At 31.5% G+C, this 22,461-nt stretch overlaps 1 protein-coding gene across 1 annotated transcript in view; it reads right to left on the reverse strand.

Moving 5' to 3' along the window:
• Positions 1–22,158, reverse strand: part of LOC125070139 — a 35,161-nt gene extending 13,003 nt beyond the window's left edge. Inside the window, exons 1-4 of the mRNA XM_047679838.1 lie at positions 22,106–22,158; positions 12,734–12,779; positions 1,288–1,448; positions 246–383 (exon numbers count right to left, since the gene is read on the reverse strand). Of these exons, the coding sequence (XP_047535794.1) occupies positions 246–383; positions 1,288–1,448; positions 12,734–12,779; positions 22,106–22,158 (398 nt within the window). The remainder of the gene's footprint in view (positions 1–245; positions 384–1,287; positions 1,449–12,733; positions 12,780–22,105) is intronic.
• Between the last annotated feature and the right edge of the window lie 303 nt (positions 22,159–22,461).

A 22,461-nucleotide genomic window follows, 5' to 3' on the forward strand; every position in this document is an offset into this window, starting at 1 on the left:
AGTATAACTTCAAAAACATAATAACTATAATTGAAATACTAGTGTAGACTGCTTCAACTTTACTGCAGCATTTAAATACAAATATTTTTATGATAAAAAATTATGATTGTTTGCCGTATGTAGGTATTACCGCGTTAATTTTAATACAGTATTAAGAAGAATGATTATTGATGTTGATAGATCTACGATTTCATCTAGGTTTTTGTCATAGTTTTTTCGATGGCTGTACTTTGCATTTTCCTTACTTCGTTAAGCTAGTTTCTTCTAATTCCCTGTAGCAGCCGAGGCAAATGAGCCCGCAGCCGGAACACGGCCCTACGACGACCGCTGGCGCTTCTATTATCACCTCGCCAGCTTTGATATCGCGAGTAGCGACCAGGTATCTGAAAATAAGAAGCATAGAAATATGTTAACACTTAGAGTGAAATGTCTCTGTTAAACAATACCGAAACAATGAAACCACCCTCATAAAACTTTAATCCATTGAAATAAAGTTTAAAGGTTATTTATTCAATATAATTATTTTTAATATTATAAGTACAATTTTCCACCGCCCATGGACATCTGCAACACCAGGGGGGTTTCAGGTGCGTTTCTTCAATAATTATTATATTATAGAAACATATTTTTAATCTACCTATATAAATTAAAATTTTAAGCCTCACGTTTTAAACTCTAAGGTAGCCTTTTTATAAAAAAAAAAGTGGAATGCTGCAAAAATACACTTAAACTAAAAACTTTAAAATAAAATTCAAATATTTTCGAAACTTGATCAGTTATTTTTGGAGTCGATGATCATATCTAAAAAGATTTGCCTTGCCTTGCTTTGGTTAACAACGAGTCCAAAAATAGCTGATTAGGAATTACAAATATATATTTACCATACCGCCCGGGTCCGGGTTAAATAAGATTTTTATTTACTTCCCGATCGTAGCGCTACCGACCAATCTAAACCATTCAGGGACAACTCAAATACAGACAGAAAATTTCCTTGAAATCGGTACAATCGTTTAGCAAAGTTCAGTTAAATGCACCTACTAAATATTTATCTATATATAAAAAATTATATTATAAAGTTTTATTTTCAGTTTACACATAAAGACAAATTTATAGTTACAGTTTTAGTGCTTTAGACAATACAATCTTCTAAATATACGTAGAAAAAAAAGATTGGCAGAATAGTTTAAAGTCGTCGACATATTATGCGCCTCGAGGCAACGTAATAGTTCCACGAGGGCCAGGGATATATTCCATCTCAAGAAATATTGCAAGATTAAATCTACTCACCTTCCCATAACATCTGAATGCTTGATCTCATAACACAAGTCCTGCTTAGGCTTGTCTCGTTCAATTTGAGGTTCTTTGGCATCTCCGTTTTGATTCGTCGCAACATCTGCTTCGATAATGTTTTCTTTGTTTCTTCCATCGTTGCGATTCCGACGTTTCTGCTACAAAATAAAATATTCATTTAGTACATAGAAAAATAACGTTGATAAATAGCTTTTGGAATTATCAGAGTTACTTCTTACGCATATGATGCATCGTAACATTGGAGGTGAGCGAAAGAAAATCACGATTACTTTTAAATGTACGAATAATGTTATATATTTTTTTATGAATGGTTTCCACGTCTGCGAACCGTGAACTGTGACGTATAAGTGTTATGAATGAGTATTTGGTAGGCGATCTCTAGGTGTATTTCTGTTTGCCACTTGACTCTCCCGTGCCAATGGCTCCATGTAAAAATCAGTTTCGTAACCCTGCCAATGATTTATACGACCGTGAAATGTAAACTAAAGCCCTGTGTACAGGGATTAAAAAGATTCTGCGACGGGATTTTATTTTCGGAATAAGGAATGAGCAATACATACATCTTAATTATAATAGATGTACACCAGGAAACATTATAATTACGTAAAGTTTTGAATTTTTAAGCAAATATATATTTTATTTTTTATAGGAGGTCGTTAAACTTTGACATTCTTTTAAGCACTGTTTTTTTATTATTAAGAGAGGGGTTTCGTTAAATGATTGTAAGAGAGGAATAAATAAAGCAAAAAAATACAGATTACATTATATTTATTCAGTTTATTTTTTTTAAATATTAGTATTAAGCGTGGAGGTATTCATCGTAAGTGAATAGATCTATACTTTATTCCAACCATAACAGAAAAAAAGCCAAATAAACAATATTTGACAGCAAATTGACGCGATATCATTGGTCGAGAGCTTGACTAATCTATGGATTTAGGAAACCATTGTTTCCGTTTAGAACGTCGACGAAACTACTTAAAATATATATCGAAATTTTGAAAGGAAAATTAAAGTGGCAATAAGTGTTAAGTGTAATAGTGTTGTATTATAAATTAATATATATTAATCATAAACTCTTAGTAGCGCACAATATAGCTGAGTTGACTTAAATCTGAGGTTTGTTTATCTTTTTTCCTATTTCCATTGGAATAAGCTGTATACTCAAAGTCACTTAAAATATTTACAAGAATATATTCTGCGGCTTATATCTTATATAAACAAAAAAGATCAAATAAGGTACATTATTTTTTATTAATTATAGTTACGAATATTTTTTATGAATACTTAATATTATGACTTCCTTTGATCGCAACTTTATTTTGGCACGCAAAGGTTTTATTAATACTTGAGAAATATTAATATAACTTTACAGTTTAAAACTACTTAAAAGATATATCAACAGATTATATCTCATGTTGTTTTTTTTTCAATAGTTTTTGTGATATTTATTCTTACTTTATAATTTGCCAGTATATTCATGAAGAGGTTTTAAAAGAAACTCGATGTAGCTCGTATGATTATTTTATTTGTTTAAGTACGTATTTATATTATACAAGCAAAACCGCCGGCAGACGTTGCCTGTATTCTAAATAATAAAGCCTTCTCCAAACCATTCTGCATCTTCTAGTATAAGTCTTATTTACATAGGCTTAGTAGACTTTTCAGTTGGGAAAAATAAAACGTATCCATGTTTAATACGGATTATAAAATCATTTATTATATAATATTTAGGTCGCAATGATAAAATATATATTTTTAGATAGGTGTATACCTATCTATAAAATTATCCCGTGTTAATCTTGTAATACATTAAAAGTGCGTCTTTTTAACGTTAATTTTAACATACTAGATTCTATTAAAATGCGTACATTAATAAAATCTTCTAAAACGATTACTAATATGATATATTCCTATATCTGTAGGAAAAAGTAATAAAATATTCTATAGCTAAATATCATTGTCTTCGATTTGAATTCGAATACCTATAATATTTCACAGCACAACAGAAGGCCATATAGAGTTAGGTCTATGCCGGGGCACTCTGTAGTAAAGGGTTCAAGCTTACTTCATAACAAATTTCTTCTAATTCGATTCAGTGGTTTGGCAGTGAAAGAACAATAGTTAGACAGATGCGCAGAGTTACTTTCAATACAAGCAATACATACACATAGAGGGTTTAGAACTCGCTGATGAAACTCTGTATTTAAAGTTTGATTGACTGCAACATAAAATTAGGCAGATGAAAATGAATTGTCCTGTAAATATTTAACTATCAAATTTCCACAGCTGTGTTGAACATCTATTGATAGCGCTACCATTTTTCTTGGCAATGATTTAACAGATGTTTTTAAATACGATGCGTGGCCATTGTTCACGTCGCGTCGTCAGCTCTTGGATTCAATTCAAAATGTTAATTTCATTAATTATTTATGATAACATGTATTATATTATTTTTAGTTTTGGATTCATTTGAAAAAGATTCGAAACGAAATGTAAATTTTGCATTACGCAAACCGTGAAAATCGTTTTGTAATTTTATCGCAACATAGTAAGTATTGTCATTGCAAGATTTAGATTATAGGATATTAAATTTTTGTTGGGTCATTAAATTTATAAGTAAGATGTTTTGTCACTTAGGCTTATTGTGTCCTGTAAAAATTATATTATGCACTTGCAACTCTATGTTATTCACTATACTCCTCTAGCCTTTCTCTGTGAACAATGAACAAGCAGAGTCTGTTGCGCCTGATCTCCAATCATTGAGCGACATCACTTTGAGACGTCGTATCGTTTGAAATTCATTTTTGTATGTACGGACTTTATTTTTTTAAATACCTAATATTATAATTTTTTTGATTAAGTTTTAACACCTTGGAAATAATCCTGCCAGCGATCATGATGATTTATGAAAGAAAGCAACATTAACGATTGTAAGTTGGAAGGTAAGGTAAGGCAGAAGATGAGCTCTGCTCATCTGTGTACTGTCAGCTAAGTTAGATTAGTAGTCATCTGGTACTAAGAGTACCAGAGGACTACTAATCTATCTAAGCTACTCCATCTTACAAAAACAGAGTAACAGTACATTATGAAAAATTAAATTTTCAACTCTCGATTTTTAATAAAAAAAAGGTCATCGAGGGGCAAATTTTCCACTTGATGATACGTGCTTATCACTACCCATAGATATTGGCGCTAACGGAAATGTTAACCATTCATAACATTGCTAATACGCCGACAACCTTGGAAACTATGGAAACTATGATATTATGTACCTTGCGCCTGCAGTTACACTAGCTTACTTAAACTGGCATTGTTGTATGGCGTCAGAATATATGAGTAGATAGTCTGCCCAGAGCTTGCACAAGACCCTACCACTAAGTAAATCATCGTTATCAAAGCCCTTAACTGGCCTTAGTCGCGTGTACCATGCTTGCTAGCTACCCACAAAAAAGAGTCTATTCGAATGAACCGATCAATCATGATTAAATCAATCTGCAGTTCATGGCATAACAAACGAATATTCGCCTCAAGAAGATAATCTTCTATAGCCCAAACTGTGCCAGAAATTTTGTGCCAAGATTTTGTATGAAGTTATCTTGGCATTGATTACTTAACACGTGACGAACTGTTGCAGCACGATTTGATGTTGCCTAATAGGCTTACTGAAACTAAACTAATGCAAATATCGAATAAATCTACACATATAATAAAATTGGAATCTCGAAAAAAGCTTTTTACTATTTTTTTTTACAACACATATACCGAAATAACATTATTTACAATTTTGGTCTGTCTGTCTATTTGTGCCGGCTAATCTCTAGATCTCTAGACTGGACCGATTTTATTTTAGAATTACATTTAAAATAATAATAAAGTCACGCTGCAATGTCCAAATACTGCCCTACCGAGCGCAGCCGTCCCGCCTTCGACGCGTCGAGTTCCTCCCACCAACGACTTAATATCACAAAAGCTGCCTAATTCAGAATTAATAAATTGTAGTAAAATCTGCGAACTGAACACTTACTTTTTTGTTAAATTCAATTGCGCACAAAGTCACGGGCACTGCTAATATATAATAAGAGCTAAAACAAACGATTCAATACGAGTACGTATATGATCAGCATAAATTCTGAACTTCGTGAAACTTGAAAATATCAATGCTTTATGAAATAAATTGGTTTTCAATTGCAAGATAACCCAATGTATTATTCAGAAAACAACTTTGCGAGAATGGTTGATGCTGTTAATGTTAATATGGAAACATCAAAATCTAAAGTAAAATAGGTGATGGACACGATATATATTTTCCTTGGTTTGTTCTTGTTGCTCGGGAACATAAAAATTTAACGAGCTCGTTTTTGTCATAGCGAGCCTGTATTTTTCCCTTACAAAGACAGGATTGTAGTATGCAGTAAGCGATTTAATTTTTCTGAGTAATATCGTAGAGGCAGTGGTGGCAAAAATTAATAAGATTTTTCTTTTATGGTAATATATGTAGGCAGACGGACAAATGGGTCACCTGAAATGAAGAGGTTATTACCCACCCATAGACAATGGGTCTGGAAAAAAATTAACCATTCCTAAAATGGGCCACCAACGAGTCAAAGTGTCATGCCCCTTGTGACTGTAGTTACACTGGCTCACTTATCCTTCAGTCCGGAAAACAACAATATTGTTTAACGCTGTTTGGCGATAGAATATCTGATTAGTGGGTAGTACCTATCCAGAGCAGTTTGCACAAAGCCGTACCACAAATTAAAATAAAGACACATAAAAGTCACCAAACAAACAGTTTCGGAGCTCACCATTGTTCTTTCGACATAATTAAACACTGCGAAGTTTTTTTCATAAACAACTTCTAAATCCTTGCACTAGTTTATAAGTGGGGCGAGTTAAATCAGTAAAACTAATATTTCTATCTCCTCCGTATCGCAATGAATTCGAAAGAACAACATCTTTCTGTCTATTGAGACTTGTATATTGCACAAGCATATTTCGAAACGAAACGAGTGCGTGAAATCATAGAAGTCAGTGGCACCGAATTAAATTAACAAACAAATATATTGCAATTCTCAAGATTGTTTGAAATTGGAACTAGAATACTTTCGATATTAGTATATGCATTGTACGGTTTATTCATATGATATTATTTTTAGGTTATTCACTCACGAAGGCGTCAACCTTCTCACCCCCCTTTAAATTATCGACTTTTATTAGGATTCAGTGACGTTCGTATTTCCAACATGCATTGTAACAGTGTACATGAGACAATTAAAATAATAGAAAAGGTAGCAAAAATAATACAAATTATTTTATTACCTCTCTTTTTACGTTTTACGTGTCGTTTAACACGGACAGGTGCGCCTTTATAATTAAATAAATCTATACCACCGTTTGGGTATAACTTTGGACTTTTATCTTAGTAGAATCTACTTTCTGAACCGGTGGCTTTACATTTAAATTAATACTGTAACATGACGATTCGAAATGATTCTGCTTGAATAAGGGATATTTTGATTATTATCGGTCATGATAGCGGTCTAGTTTTACGGAAAAAATTTGAACTGGTTATGTGTTAGTGTTCTAAATATAAAGCTCTATGACAAACTGACGGACACTGGGTGTAAGTTAATAGAATACGGAACCCAAATATCGTCGATTGTTCTGATTGTCGTACAAATTCGTATCCGTTCAAATTATTTACTTACCATTTTCGTATTTTAAATTAACACGTTGTTTCATTTGCTTTTTATTGCCTTCTAATATACAACGCTGCGTGCAATAATTAACAAACATATAGATATTTCTAGCGTAACATTTTTCATAGACAGACATACCTTTGTCTCGAATTTTTTTAACCGATCAATCTCCTTCGTGTCTTCTCCATACTACGTGACATTTGCAAAACAATCTGTATCTGGTTGGCACAACTAAAAGCCATTAAACTAAGAATGGATTGAAATTTTAAAGTTTGTACCTGTTGAGTAAATATTTCATCCTTATATTCCGAAGAGTTTCCGTATAGAGTACTTCGAGCTATATTACCATTCATATAAATAATAAAAAATGCCTATCAAGTGGCAATTGAGGAAGTACATGTATGTTTTTATGGTCTTGCTGAGATTCTTATGGCATTAGTGACACGTTGTTTGGTTTTTCGAATGAACTACGCGGCTATAGGTAGCAGACACCAGATGTTTTACGTAGAACCCATTAATGTGTCATGAACTATAACGTAATTCACAAAACGAATAGTACTCAATGAAGTTAAATTCGAATGAAAATCAAGGCGTGGGAATCGTTGGATTTTATCAATAATCCTTCTAAATGAGTTGTAATAATGATTGTGAAAATTTACAATTGACTAATTTAGAATTGACTCTTAATGTGAAATAAGTTTTTTTATTTATTAAAGGTTACAATAATACCTTACAGTCTCTCTGAGGATATACATGTTGGTGGATAGCAGGAACCTAGTAAGATGAAAGGGGCGTTTCTCTAGTAATTGTGATTTATGAGGTTGTTACGATTTGTTCGTAATAAAAGAAAACCTTTAAAGAAAACGCACGCCTCGAGGCTCTTTATAATACAACCGTCGTAAATGATTTTGACATTCAAATAGAACATACTGAGTCTTTTGTTAGGTCTGAACCTAACAAAGATTTTAAGCGGTCTTACTTCCAATATCAATACGCAAATACAATACTTCGTTGAATGAATATTTAACGTCAGACCTTAACAATAAAATGTATACTATGCCTATATATAATACGTACACGTATAAAATGAATGAGAGTTAAAGTCCAATTAGAATTTAAAATTTAACTCCCGTCATACTTAGACGTCCACTTCTGTAATACAAACAATTTTTGTTAAGCTAATATTTTCATAGACATAAGCCTCATAGTTTATATTGCCTCGACAAAAATATATGTACCATGGTGACATTCCATGACGATTGGAATGCGAAATACTTACTGAAAGTTTATTTTAAGGCCGTTAACAGATATCTTTACTGAAGTAATTTCTGTAAGATCTACAAACACATCCATCAGCACGTGACAAGGGCGATGACAGCCCGACAGGAAACTAGTTTAAACGTGACCTAATAACAAAAAGGGGTTTAACTACGCGCACGAGGCAAAACTAATAACATTATAAAAAAACAAAAATGTCAAAATCTAAATATAATTTATTCAAATGGGATCATCGAAGTTGAAACGATGTTTTGATAAATAGCAACCAGATCTACTTAATAAAATTTGAAAATGACTGACTGACATATAACGCAAGGTCTAAACTGGTAGGTCTAACGGAATGAAATCTTGGACAAGGATTCCTTTTAGAACATAGGTGATACTAAGAAGGGATTTTTTTAAATTCATCTTTTAAGGGGATTAAATTGGGGATGGAAGTTTGGATGAAAATTGCCGATAGAATCTTTATTTTCTAAAAGGATAAAATTGGGGATGCAAATTTTTCTAAATGTCCGCCTATTTTCTCAATGTTTGAAATATAGTCAGTCAGTCATAAAGTCATTATGTTTCTGTTTATAAGTAAAAAAAAAATTTTAGCAGAATTTTTGATAATGCATACCTTTCTTCCTTAATGCGTTTCATCAATATCAGAATTAGATGAATTAAATTGTATTATTATTCTGCGTTTATTTATACGTATCTATGTATGTACATATACAGTTGTTTATGTTTTATTTTTGTATATCTTGAAATGATATTGGCGCCAAACCAATTTCATTCAATTCACAATTGCATAATGAACCTGATTGAGTTTTCCAACAATAAGATTTTGCCATTATATATAAGTTTAAATCTTAGCTAAATAAATGTATGGATTGAAATGTCATGCCAATAGTGCACTTCGAAGATTAATACTGTAGGACCTTTGTCAGGATCTTCTAAGATAAAATTTCTTTTTAAGATTTCCAGTTTTAACAATTATTATAGCTTGAAAATTTATATGGTTAAATGCAAAGCAAATTGTAGGTTGTGTTATAAAAGTAACAATATTTAAATTCTTTGGTTTGGCTAATCTTAGGATCTTAAAGTTTTCTGGTCTTATAACTAAGTAGTTTAACTATATTACAAGTCCGAGGTGTGGAGCAGCACCTACCATTAATCTGGCTAACTGTTTGAATGTCCGTATCGTGTTTATAAAACAGTCAAATATAATCAAAATTAATGTTAGTCAGGTAATCATTTACAAGGCCTGCCTGGATAGGCACCAGACACAAGGAACATAACTTCTTAGTTTCCAAGGTTGCTGGCGCATTGTCGTTGTAAGGGATGGTCAATATTCCTTAAGACGCCAATATCAATGGGTGGTGGTACCCACTTACTATCAGGTGGATCAAATATCCTCAAATCAAATAATGTCGTATATATAGTAAAATATTAAAATATATAGCTCGTGCAAACAAGTCTACTCAATCAAAAAAATAAGTTTGGTATAGGCGTATCCTTTGAATATGGCCTTATTGCTTTATTTTCAAGAATATCGATAGTTCTATTTATAATAGCGGGTTCATTAGATAATAGTATACGTATATGAATGTGGCAGGATTATTGGCGCGACTCCCGTTCGTCTGTGTAGGACATGACGTCGCGTCGATCGTCTGTCAGCGCGACAAATCGTCGACGCTTTGTCTCCATTATTATAATTTTATAAGTTACCCATGTTTTCCAACTCATCGATCTTTTGTTTGACTTTTTAATGCTGTTTACCATGAACCATTTAATACACATTAAATTTAAAATAAACACATACATAATATGTACATGCAATAACATTGTCAAGTACTTCTCACATACTCATATATATATCGTTATGGATAAAACAGTATAGTACCTGTTTCTCTTCTATGTGTCAACCGATATTCTTTTGTTTATTTGGTAGCTGCTGACGAGCGTATTTAACACGTAATTGTTACTATTGAGTTCTTAGTCTTTTTTCGTTATTCTATATAATGAATATTTCTACAGAATCCCCCGGCATAAGCCCCTTATATAGTCTTCTGACTTCTGGCTTACTATCAAATATTATATGTACTATATTTAATCAAAGTCATTGCGATTTATAGAGAGAAAATTTTACGAATATGATATATTCCTAACAACTAGCTTTAACTTTAATAATAAATATATGGAGTAGGTTATTTAATAATAATAATTAAATAATAAATTAATAGAAGTTTAATATGTCATATCATAAATGTTTTCTTTACAATTTTCAATAACGGCAGTATTGCTTAATAATCGGGGTGACATATTCGCTAAAATATTTGGACGTTTCATTACAAGTTGAAATATTAAATACGAGCAAGCACCGGCTTGTCAAGTAATTATAACTATCTACAGTGGTAAACGAACGATCGTGAGGAAAATCTACTTCAAAAAGCAGGTGAAAAAAATATTGCACGTACTTTAAAGAATGTTTAAAAAATCGATAAATTAACCCCATTTTATTTTTAAGTAATATTTAAATCTTATAAATTATAAAACGTGAAAAATCTAAATTAACAACTTGTACAAAATAGAAGTTAATTAGGAATCATAAGGCAACTTTTAATAGACATTGTAAAATTAATTTAATACTCTGGACACTTTTGCAGTGTAATTTTACGCAAATTAGCCGCGCTTTCGCGTATGCCAAAAACCTTGCCAACTAGAAATAGATGAACTTGCCATTTCAAATTCTCAATAATAACATGAAATATTACTGAAACCTCTAAATATTTAACAATAACAGAATTCATACAATTATCCGAACTTGAAATTTGTGTTTTTTTTTTTCTAAGACAAATGGTATTATAATATACTGCTATACTAAAGTACATTTTCGGAATTCTGAGACTTCTCTAATAAAAATCTTATTTTACTTCCAGAAAGTACCTAGCTAACTAAAACGTGAATAATATTGATTGGGCTTTTTATTAAACTACAACGCAGTGGGAAAGCCTTTCTCTTTTCTAAGTCTATCTCTCCTTTCTTTAAGTCTATTAAATCTCAGTAGTCCTGAGTCGGATCAAAGAAAAATCGATTGTTTTTTCTGGCATGTACCTTACGCAGTATAATATTATGTTCTGTATATTTGAAAGGTTTGATTGATGACTTCACATCGGGGCTTATAGAAACCAAACAGATTAGAGGAAACACTATAAATATATATATATATATTATATAGCAGCAGTTCAAGTTCAAAAACGAAATTTTTTTAGTTGGTTTTTTTGAGTCATCGGGCAAATGAGTGGGGACTCAAATCAGGGGTGATTTCTGACCTGACTTGACCTGATTAGGCTTTGGCATTGGCATCGACACTCACAACACAACGACAATAATTATTGCTGTTTGGCGGAAGAATATATGATAAGTAGATGGCACCTAACCTTCTTTCAGGGGCTTTCAGAAAGCCCTACTCTAACAACGACAATGTTTTATCATTATCATAACGCATTTTTGTCTTGAAAGAAGACTTTATACATTAATCGTAATGAAAAACAATACTTTTGCACAGCATTGCGATAAATATAAATAGACGTTAAAAAGTTGCACTGCGACCTCATTTGAAAGAAGGCAATCAATCAAGAATCGAAATAGTCCCCAGTGCCAACAGAGTATGACGCCAGGAGGAGCCAACATGCCAGTAGTTCCTGGCACTTGAATCGCTTAAATCGTTACGGATGGATTCTTTTAATTATCATGTTATTATTTAATAATTGCTTTGACTCACAAATGATGTATTTTTATTAGTTATCGTATACAAAAAAATCTCAGTCTTTCCACATGTGTTAAACTTAACCGTTACTATTTTCCGCAGCGAGTAATCAGTGTGGCGTAAATAATTAATTACATAAAAGACCATGGAAGTCCCTGAGTGTAAATAAATTGTTATTACAACAACCTGAACATTTCGTTCCGTTTACCCATAGGGATTAATTTCCAAAAATCCTTTATGCTTAGTTTACCTAAACTATCTACTTTGTATCAAATAAAGAACTTCCCCGCATAATTTCACACTTCTAGACCCACGGCTCAGGCTGTTCTTTGTCTATTTGTAGGCCAATTAAGGTATATAAATAAAAAAGTTTCACAAAGATAACAGTGAAACAAATTAATAAAAAAAACATTTTAATGTTTAATTAAATGTTCATTTGAATACCTATTTATATTTACTACTGAATATATAAAAAATATATATATATATATATAGTGTCGGTGCTATAAGTATGCTATTACCGAATATTGCACTCGACTTAATGTCTACTAGCAATCGTCTATCTTAAGCGTCTATGATCATTAGCCCTTATTAAATAAAGGAAACAAATACTAAATTGTTAATACAATGCATCAAAGCATTCTGATATTAAGTTGGTTGAGTTTCTTTCGTGTGTCCTGATACCAACCTTTTTTTTGTGAGACTTTTTGTTCATGACGAATTGCCGTTCGGACCTGAAACAAAACTCTATTTTAATCTAACTTCAAAGTGAAGAAAACAACGCGGCGCGTCTGTCCGCCTCCAATAAAACGTTTACAAAGTTTATCCTAACACAAACAATTACACTATTCATATCACTATGGAACAAAATTAAAGCTGTCATTTTTCTTGACAATGTACCATACATACAAATAGTAGGAAAAATATTTTAACACATTTCCTTAATAATAAAAATTACGAAGAAACTATAAGATATAATTGTTCAAATTTTGTCTTGTGTCTGTGGCTCTTCAACTGTAAATTAAATTATAAATAATATGATTCCGATACATGCACACAATATATACACACTCACCAACGAACACGCATCACTCGTTCGTTTATATTTTTTGTTTTAACTAATACTTTCTTTAGAGGAACACAGTCCTGTGTGGTGCCTGTAGTATCATATGATCCAATAATTTTTTCGTTGGGGGTAGGCTCATTTTATCTTTAACACTTATGTTTACGTCACTTTATAATTCAATTGTAATATAATTTTAATAATAATATTACAATTGAAGGATACCTTCAATATCGCTATCTATATATTATTTATAACTAAAAAGTGATGTTGAGATAAAAACGTACTTAGAGGTTTATGACAAGTATTGTTTATTTTATGTATTAAATTATAATCCATGCCAACTTTAACAGAAATAAACCTATTAGATAATGCAACTAGATCTTGTTTTCATTTAGAATTTTTAATTTAAGTCGTTGGACCACTTTTCTAAGCTTCTACAATCCGATGTCTCGTCCACGATTTTAATTAAACATGGCTCGAGCGACGCTTTAAAAATCTGTGCCACCGTTTTTGAAACGTTGTGAAATACACGAGATGAAGAATTGCGTTGTAAACAAATTTGTGTGAAAGGCCCGTCTAATAATTTGTAGATCTAATTTTTCATCTTGAGCGTAACATGTTTTCTCTTGAAAATATAACGCAACGAAATTTCTATATAATGTTTACGGTAGAGATTGTAGATATTATAATTAGAGAAGTTTTCGTATCACCTTTGTTAATTTTTTTTAAAACTTTTTAAACTTTTTCTAAATATATTTAAAAATATAATATGTACTTACGAAAATAGTGCGAATGCTCTGTGAAATAATTGGTATTTAAATAACAGCTATGAAAAAAAAGAAAATTCAAGAAAATTCTCATAACAGAACTATTAAAATTATTTAAAGCAAACATTAACTGTATCTCAAAATATTAAATTCGTTTAGTTTTTGAAGCTAACGCAGTCGTTCTAACCATCAATTGTTTTGACGTCTCCAAAATGGCCGCAGTTGTGCCATATTTTGGAACAGATCGGTTTATTTACATATTGGCAACTATTCAAAGCAGAATTTGATTTGAATTATCTGTGTTACTAAGCTACGATAACATATTCCTAAGATTACGCGAGATCTATTAAGATATTTTGAAATAGAACGAAGTGCTGAATTAATCCTGACTCTTTAATAGACCAGTTTTCAGCAAACTCGCTAATTTCCTGAAAACGTGCTTGAGCCCGGCCTTGCAGCGGCTTAAAAGTAGAAAGATCTATTAAAGTAACACGGATTGTTCTTTAAAACCATTTACAATCAATCAATTATTTGTGTGCTACATTATTTTCATATAAACTTATAACTACATAGAGCACACCGTAAAGCCTGCCGTCCTGTGATTAGAATCATCACTTAATTTGTTACTTAATCACGTGCTCTGTGGTGAAAAAGTCGAATGAAATTCTGCTACGATATATGTATCTGCATTTCTGCAGCGTGGTGGAATAAGCTCAAAACTTTCTTAAGAGCTGAGAGAGCCTATGCACGCAATGGAATATTTGCATATATGGATAGACAAAAAAAAGAGTATTAGATTAAATTGTATTATACTTATTTGCTAAATACTATACAATTAATTACACATATTTGTCACACTTTATTTTTGTTACTATTTAGTATTTACACGTATTATTATAACAAATACTATTAAGAAAGTTTTATTTACTTATCAACTTATATATCGTACAGTAACAATCATAAGTTTTGTATATATTGGATCAGCTGCCGTCATAGACTGATATACAGGTAATAAATATTAAAAAGCTATTACTAGCTAAGCTAGAAGTTTTATATTAAAAACGTGATGCTAAAATACTCCGTTACGACACCAAATTGAATCTAAGTGGGCGCAGTCCATCAATTATTTTGACTAAAAAGAACGATGCGTTTCAAGCCCGGATGTATGTTTTGAAATAATTCCTTGTTTAAGAAGAACTTGCACGCTTTTAATTTTTCAGCGAATATACTTGACTCATCCGCAGATTTGGTAACATGAGAATGACTCGATTAGGTGTCAGGAACAATGACGTCAAATTATAGTCGATTGAGTTGTGTCGTGTGATTCATTTTGTTTTAAGAAAAGATCTTGGCGTGATTGTATATTTTTAGGCCCGTCTTAATTCAAGGTGCAGGGGGTGCAAAAAATCCCCTGTGCCTCGTTGATGATGGCAGTTTTGGACCATCGCCCCACGTCTCTTAAAATTTTTTTTGGGCGGGAAGAGCGCCTCATCACGAACGCTTATTTTGCTTAAGGCGGAGTTTGTTCTGCTTACATTATTAGCTTGGAATTTGAACGATATTTTTAATCTATTTATAGATTTTTTAATAACAATTTTCATTGGGTAAGATGTCTAATATTTCGAAGTTGCAATTGACTTCCAACGTTTCTATTTAAGCGTGATGGAATCAGATTTGTGTCTATATGTTATTATTTTGGTCTCTATGTTATTATTTTGGTCTATAGGAGGCGACTGAATATTTACTCACGGATGTGTGTACACGTAGTACGTGTCACGTAGCATGTACGAATAACTAGCTCTCTAGATCCATTAAATGCTGCACGACCCTAATGTTTACCAAATAAACAACAATTTTTTTCTGTTTGAAGACGTTCTGTTGGCCCTACTGGCCTTTACAGCGTCACCGGGCATTCAACAACAATGCAACTGCATTGCATGCATGCATGCAACCCTATTTATTAGATATATTCCCAATCCACTACATAGCGAATCATTCCATCGCGATGTAGAAATGTCAAAGATTTGACATAACGAAATCTATTTATCAAAAGTAACAATAAATACATTAATTACGTATTTACAATGTATATACTCTGTGGATTTTATATTATATGTATAGATTTTATAGTTGTACATCACATTTTATTTGAATCGATAAATACAATTTAAAAAGGGGGAAGAAAGAAGATATGATTAAAGTTTTAAACGACTACTTATTTATAATCGTAAAACAATTACAATTGTTACAGTAACAGCCTGTAAATTTCCCATTGCTGGACTAAGGCCTCCCCTCCCTTTGAGGAGAGGTTTGGAGCTTATTCCACCATGCTGCTCCAAAGCGGGTTGGTAAATACACATGTGGCAGAAATTCGTTTAAATTAGTCACACTTAGGTTTCCTCAAGATGTTTTTAATTCCACGCCGAGTACGATATAAACACAAATAAATAAAATCAAATCACAAATCTCGGCTCTCAATAGTTCCATACTATCAAATATGTCTAAGTAAAGTCAGATAAAAGGCCGAATCGACTGTTGGTCATGATCAATTTAAAGAAAAAATATAACAACTATTGTCCATAGGTTACTTGTTTGGTGGTTTTATTGTTATGCAAAGATAAGTCTTGATAGTTGAATTTTTCAGAACTTGAACTAAAATGAAATATAATAACTAGAAAATTTATTATGTTATGTATATGTTGCTATGAAAATGATTATCCGTCGATAGATTTAGAACTTCGGAATAATACTGAGATGTACGTAAAGTAAACAATTTTGCATTTTGTTAGTTTTATGATATCGTAAAATGTTACGCGTCCTCTGATGTTACTCGAAATTGTTTTAAATAAGTCTGAATACTTCGTTACGAGATAACGAGACAAGATAAAAAGGAAACTTTTTAATATATTACAATATTATTATATTATATGAAGCCAACACAAAAGCTATGAAGTTACAGTTTATTATTAATTTTGAATTAGGTATATAAATATACTATTTTGAGGCTACATTCAACGAAACTAAGCGCTGTATTTTGTCCATATTTTATTACATGACTAAAAAACCTAGTATATTTTTATTTAATTATCGAATAACAATTGCATGAAGACAAATTTTATAATAGTATTAATTATGCTTAAATTCTATTAAGTATTTATGTGTACTACATTATATACAAAAGTTATGTAGAGTAAATTTTGTTATTCGTCATTGTGTAGTTAAGATGAATACAATTATGACATATACCTCACGTGAAGCTGGGCAAACATTCCACTTGATGGTGAGTGGTTACAACCTTATGGAGCTCTCAAAACTATAACACAAAAATATAGTATTGTGTATATATACTAGAGTATATAATAGAGAATACTACTCTATCCCTCCTTATTTACGCTATCCTAATTGACGCGATATTATTGGTCGGGAGCTTGATTAATCTATGAAATTCAGCCCCGTTTTTAAGGAAAAAATGGCGTTTTGAACGTCGAAAAATCTTTTATCGGGATTTTGGAAGTTTAATTAAAGTGGATATAAGTAGTTAAGTGTAATAGTGTTGTATTATAAATAAGTATATATTAATCATAAACTCTTAGTAGTGCACAATATACCTAGACGAGTTATTAGCAAATCGCATGAAATATGAAATCTAAGGATTGTTTATGTTTATTTCTACTTCGATTGGAATAGGCTAAAATCATGGCTGTTTGGCGGTAGAATATTTGATGAGTGGGCCTACTCAGACGAGCTTGCACAAAGCCTCAACATTAAGAAATCTATTCCAAAGATCCCAAAAGGACTAAACGTTAACTAATATGAAATAGTATAATAATAAAATAATATTGTGATTGAATATATAAATGTATGTCGACCATTAATCAACATTTAAGCTCTATTTAGATATTTTCTTTGACTGTGTTTTTTTTTTTAGTATTTACAAAGTTACCGATTTTATTTCTTTAAAATATAAAAATTAGTCTTCTTTTAGTAAGTAACCATTGGAACTAAGGTCTATCGTTTCTGTTATATTATCTCTCTCGTTCTTAAGTTATGGCGATTCAAAATGGATGCTAGCTACACAATGTCTTGCACAGAGAAAAATATTAGGCTCACAAACCCTTTCAATAGTATAGTGGAAATGGCTAATCCGGCAAGTTAACAAGATTTTTTAAATTGAATATTGATGTGATATATTTATCTTCATATATATAACATCGTCTTAATTTAAAATCTTAATTAGATATTTTAATCATAACAGTTTTTGTATACAAAATATAATATATTTTTTTTACATACCTACCTATTTTATATAGAAACTAAAATTATTCATGATATATTTAACTTGTACAATTAAATAATCTACTTAATAAAATTTTCACATTGTAATTCTAAATTCTTAGCAATGCAGTAATTTGCGGAATCAAATGAAATGAATTATTCAAATCCGTCACAAGAGCTTGCTGGAGGGTCTGCGAGTCTGAAAGCGCGGCAATCTGTCACTCAAATAGAATAAACCAGTGTTTACACAATCGTTTGCTTTGTACGCGTTTAACATGCAAATGAATTTGTTAGCTCAGCCAACAGATTAGCTAGCACAGATCACAATTACTATTGAACATATACCTATAGTATATTTCAACTACAAGGGGACAAAAGCCAAATAAACATAATTTGATATAGAATTTAATCTTGAATTGATTACTCTATGATATTCATTACGTTTTGAAGGACGACGAAGCTGATACTGGAACTTTGGAAGTAAAATTAAAATAGATAGAGTGAATGAGTAGTTTAGTGTTGTATTAAAAAATATATAAATGTTAATCACAAAATTTTATTAGTGTACAATATTGCTGAGTTATAAGCAGATCGCATGTAAGGAGTAAATAAGGTTTGTTTATCTTTATAATTTTCAATTGGAATACGCTGTACATACGTACAAACTTATAGGTATTATATTATATTTGTCCTTTATACATTAAAATGTAATCGTAGTTAATCGGTAGCGTAAATGGGTTGAGGGAATTTTACTAAGATACTACTAGTCTACTACTAAGATAATGAGCCTACAAACAAATGTACCAAACATATTCGATTGGAAATATCATAATCTTATATTTGATTAAATTAATATAGCATTACGCTTTAGATAATCACTTGGAAAATTTATTTTATATACCATTTACCAAGACAGCGATGGCAGCGTTTCTGTGGCGTCAGCGGGGAACACTTTATATTGTGGGAAAGATGATTAAGAAGAAACCGAGACACAGATTCAGGTAAAATTGTATCTTATTTTAAGCTAAACAGCACTTAAACTTCTCACTATCTTAAGGTTGAACTATATGTACACATATATAAACTAATTATATTGTAATTATTGATTTAAAGCAAGTTTTATTTCTGTACGACTGCATTACATAGTCCGCCTCACTGAATGCACTGTTGCTATCCTCACTTCACACTGACATAACAATGTTTGTTTTATTTCATCTCTATGTTGTCTTTTGTACGTTCGATTGTTCGGTGTTGTTGAAATCTGCACTCTAATGACACGAGTCGACGATAATCATAAATCGCAAGGCATTCGTCTGCGATGCAATCTCTTGGCAACAACAGCCTATTGCAGAGTTGTACAGTCTACAAGAAAACATTTGCTTTGTATAATTTAATTAGATTGATGTTATAATCGCGTATGGTTTGTTGTTGTAATCCCGGCTTTAGATACGAGACGATGATCATAAATCGTAAGACATGCGTCCGATATGCACTCAACTGTCTGGACGAATGCCGTAGTTATGTACCGTTTGCAAAAGAAATTGTACATAATTTTTGTTTTTTTTTAGTACCTATATATGAGTGTGTGCTCTCAACCACCCACCTCCCTTGACGTTTATACTAACTTTTTTTGATAAAACCTAGCCAAGATTGCGTTAGGTCAGTATTTTTTTTATTCAACACCTATGCGTTTGTATGTATGCACGTGTGCATACCATAACGTAAGCGCCATGGAATTAATAGGAAATGTCAGTTTCCCCCAACGGAAAATCATTAGAGGTGAACAATAGAGACGGTACATACAAACAAACTACATTTTTTTTTTGGAAAAGTATTCAAACCGTCTAGTTACTATTAAATAATATATCGAAAGAAGTTTTAAATCAATTTTAGTGTGTGTAAATGTCCCGAGTTAAGCGTTTGTTGCACGCATCATTCGTCAATAAATCACGAATGCGTCCAATCTGCAATCGACTTGGCATCCTCATGGCGTAACAGTTGAACGCGTTCAATACTATAATTTTGCAATGTATATTAAATATATATTACAAAAAAAAGCAAATTATTAGACATGCCGTTGTCAATTACTTTATTCTTATAACCTTAATTTTATATCTTTTTAATATCAATTAAATAATAATGGACTAAAGAAAAAATATTTTTATAAGTTATTTAATAATGTTTCACGATTGTAGATTGACCTATTTTTGCTGACTGTACTCCTCCACACAGCTGAAGCTATCGATACTATTTAAGGTAATCAAAAAGTATTTTTGTTATTTTAAACTACTTGTGGTCTCAAGATTTAAATCGATTTACTTAATTAACTTTTTTTACGATTTATTTACTATCAGATTGAAATACATTAAATGCTGCATTAAGTAATGTTTATTTTATCGTTTAATCGTCGGAAGATAGGAAAAAGTAATGCTCACTAACATCATATTTTTATCTCGTTTAACGTAAAATTAATATAACTATCTATTTTAAATTTGTTTTGTCGTTTTGTATAATATTATTTATTTATAAAAATATTATGATATAATTGTAAAATTGTATAGTATCTAAAAAATCCCATTTTTTCAAAATATATTTAGAACTAAATATACTGACATAAGTATCATGTCCTTATGACAGTATTACTTTAGAATATAATTAATTCCTTAATAAATAATGCAATAAATAATAATCAATAAAATTAAAATGTTCACAAAACAAACCTCCTTAAATTATTCACCGGTCAAGTTAAATCACCCCTATTAAAATACTAATATTATTAACACACACTAGATGACAATAAATTAAAAAAAAAAAACAAACGACCGCGAAAAAGAAAGGCGGTATAGTTTAAAAGATGGCGCGCACGACCGAATCGCGCGCACAACGGATAACTATGCCGAACTGGGGACTTGACACAATAAAGTTAAACATCCAAAAAGCTGGCCGACTCGTGCCGCGTAAATATCATAATAACCATACGGGATTGCAATTTGCGAGATATTTCTTGGAGTTTGGCAACAGAAACATGCCAAATGGTTTAAAATTTAAATGCGCAAAGACATTTGCCGCTCATGCCTCTCAGTTCTTAGTACTCGTTATAAAGCTAACGAAACGGTCATTTTCGATTTCTACTCTCAAATAATTGGTTGCCAAAATCATTAATCCTTAAAGTTGTAAATTTCTAAAATTTATTACAAAACTTAAAATCAGTACTATTCTGTGAGAACTCACGTCGTGTCTTTGTCGTGAAATGTTGAAATCAAACTCACGTCGTAAACGTATTTATGATAAGCTATTTTTATATCATATAATATTATTTAAATGTTGTATTGTTATTCTTAATGTCCCGTACCAATCTCTGAAATTTCACGATCGTGGTCTGCGGTGAGTTTGGGAGTTCTTATAGAATAGATCTACTGTTTCAGTATTGGTAGAATGCTAATAAACAAACATTGAATAATGGTCCGGCAAACAAATCAGCTCCTGAACACCAAATAATTTCACGAAGGTGCAATTAACGTCCATTTAACGTGAAATATAGCAACAGATATATTAAATTATCATTTTAATCGCCCTACAGGTATTTCGTGGAAATTATCATACATTAAAAGATTGAAAATAAATAAATTCAGTCTTCAATTTAGACCTAAGATTACATTTTTATCTATTACTAAGTGACGATTCGTTAATATTAGCGTTTAAATACGTGTTGCTATAACTTAAATGTTTATATGTTTAAAATTTTAATAGATATTGGAAAAACGAAAAAGAATTTGCTACATTTTAGATATTAATTAAGTTATTCAATCACATTTACGACAAGTAGGTAATATGCACAGTCTTAGTAGCTTAAAAAATATATATGAAAAAATATTTTTTATACAATTTTGTAATATCTAATGTCAAATTGATGTGAATGTTAAATTCGACGTAAAAATCTTCGTTATCTGACCTGACATTATATTTATCTCGACGTCCCGGTCGTCCCATAATAAACCCCTCCATCGGGCGGACGGCAGGAAGAATAATAAACAAAGGAGGGTCATTAAATGGCTATTTTGGATCGTCTGCTCAGCGCGACTAACTAGATATCCACTGGGTCTCATGGATGGCGCAAGTCGAAAGAGAAATGCGCATTGACGCATATTTTTATAGCTTAGCTTCACTGACACATGCGTGCATATCAAAATTTTAATAGCCGCTCAACTTTATTTTAACTTAACTAGATTTAACTATACTTCTTCTTTTAAATTAAATGACATGTCCCATCTACAAAATACACCCAGTGGATAATAAAAGACAGTTCCG

The sequence above is a fragment of the Vanessa atalanta genome, chromosome 16 (assembly GCF_905147765.1).
Source record: "Vanessa atalanta chromosome 16, ilVanAtal1.2, whole genome shotgun sequence".
Lineage (NCBI taxonomy): Eukaryota > Metazoa > Arthropoda > Insecta > Lepidoptera > Nymphalidae > Vanessa > Vanessa atalanta.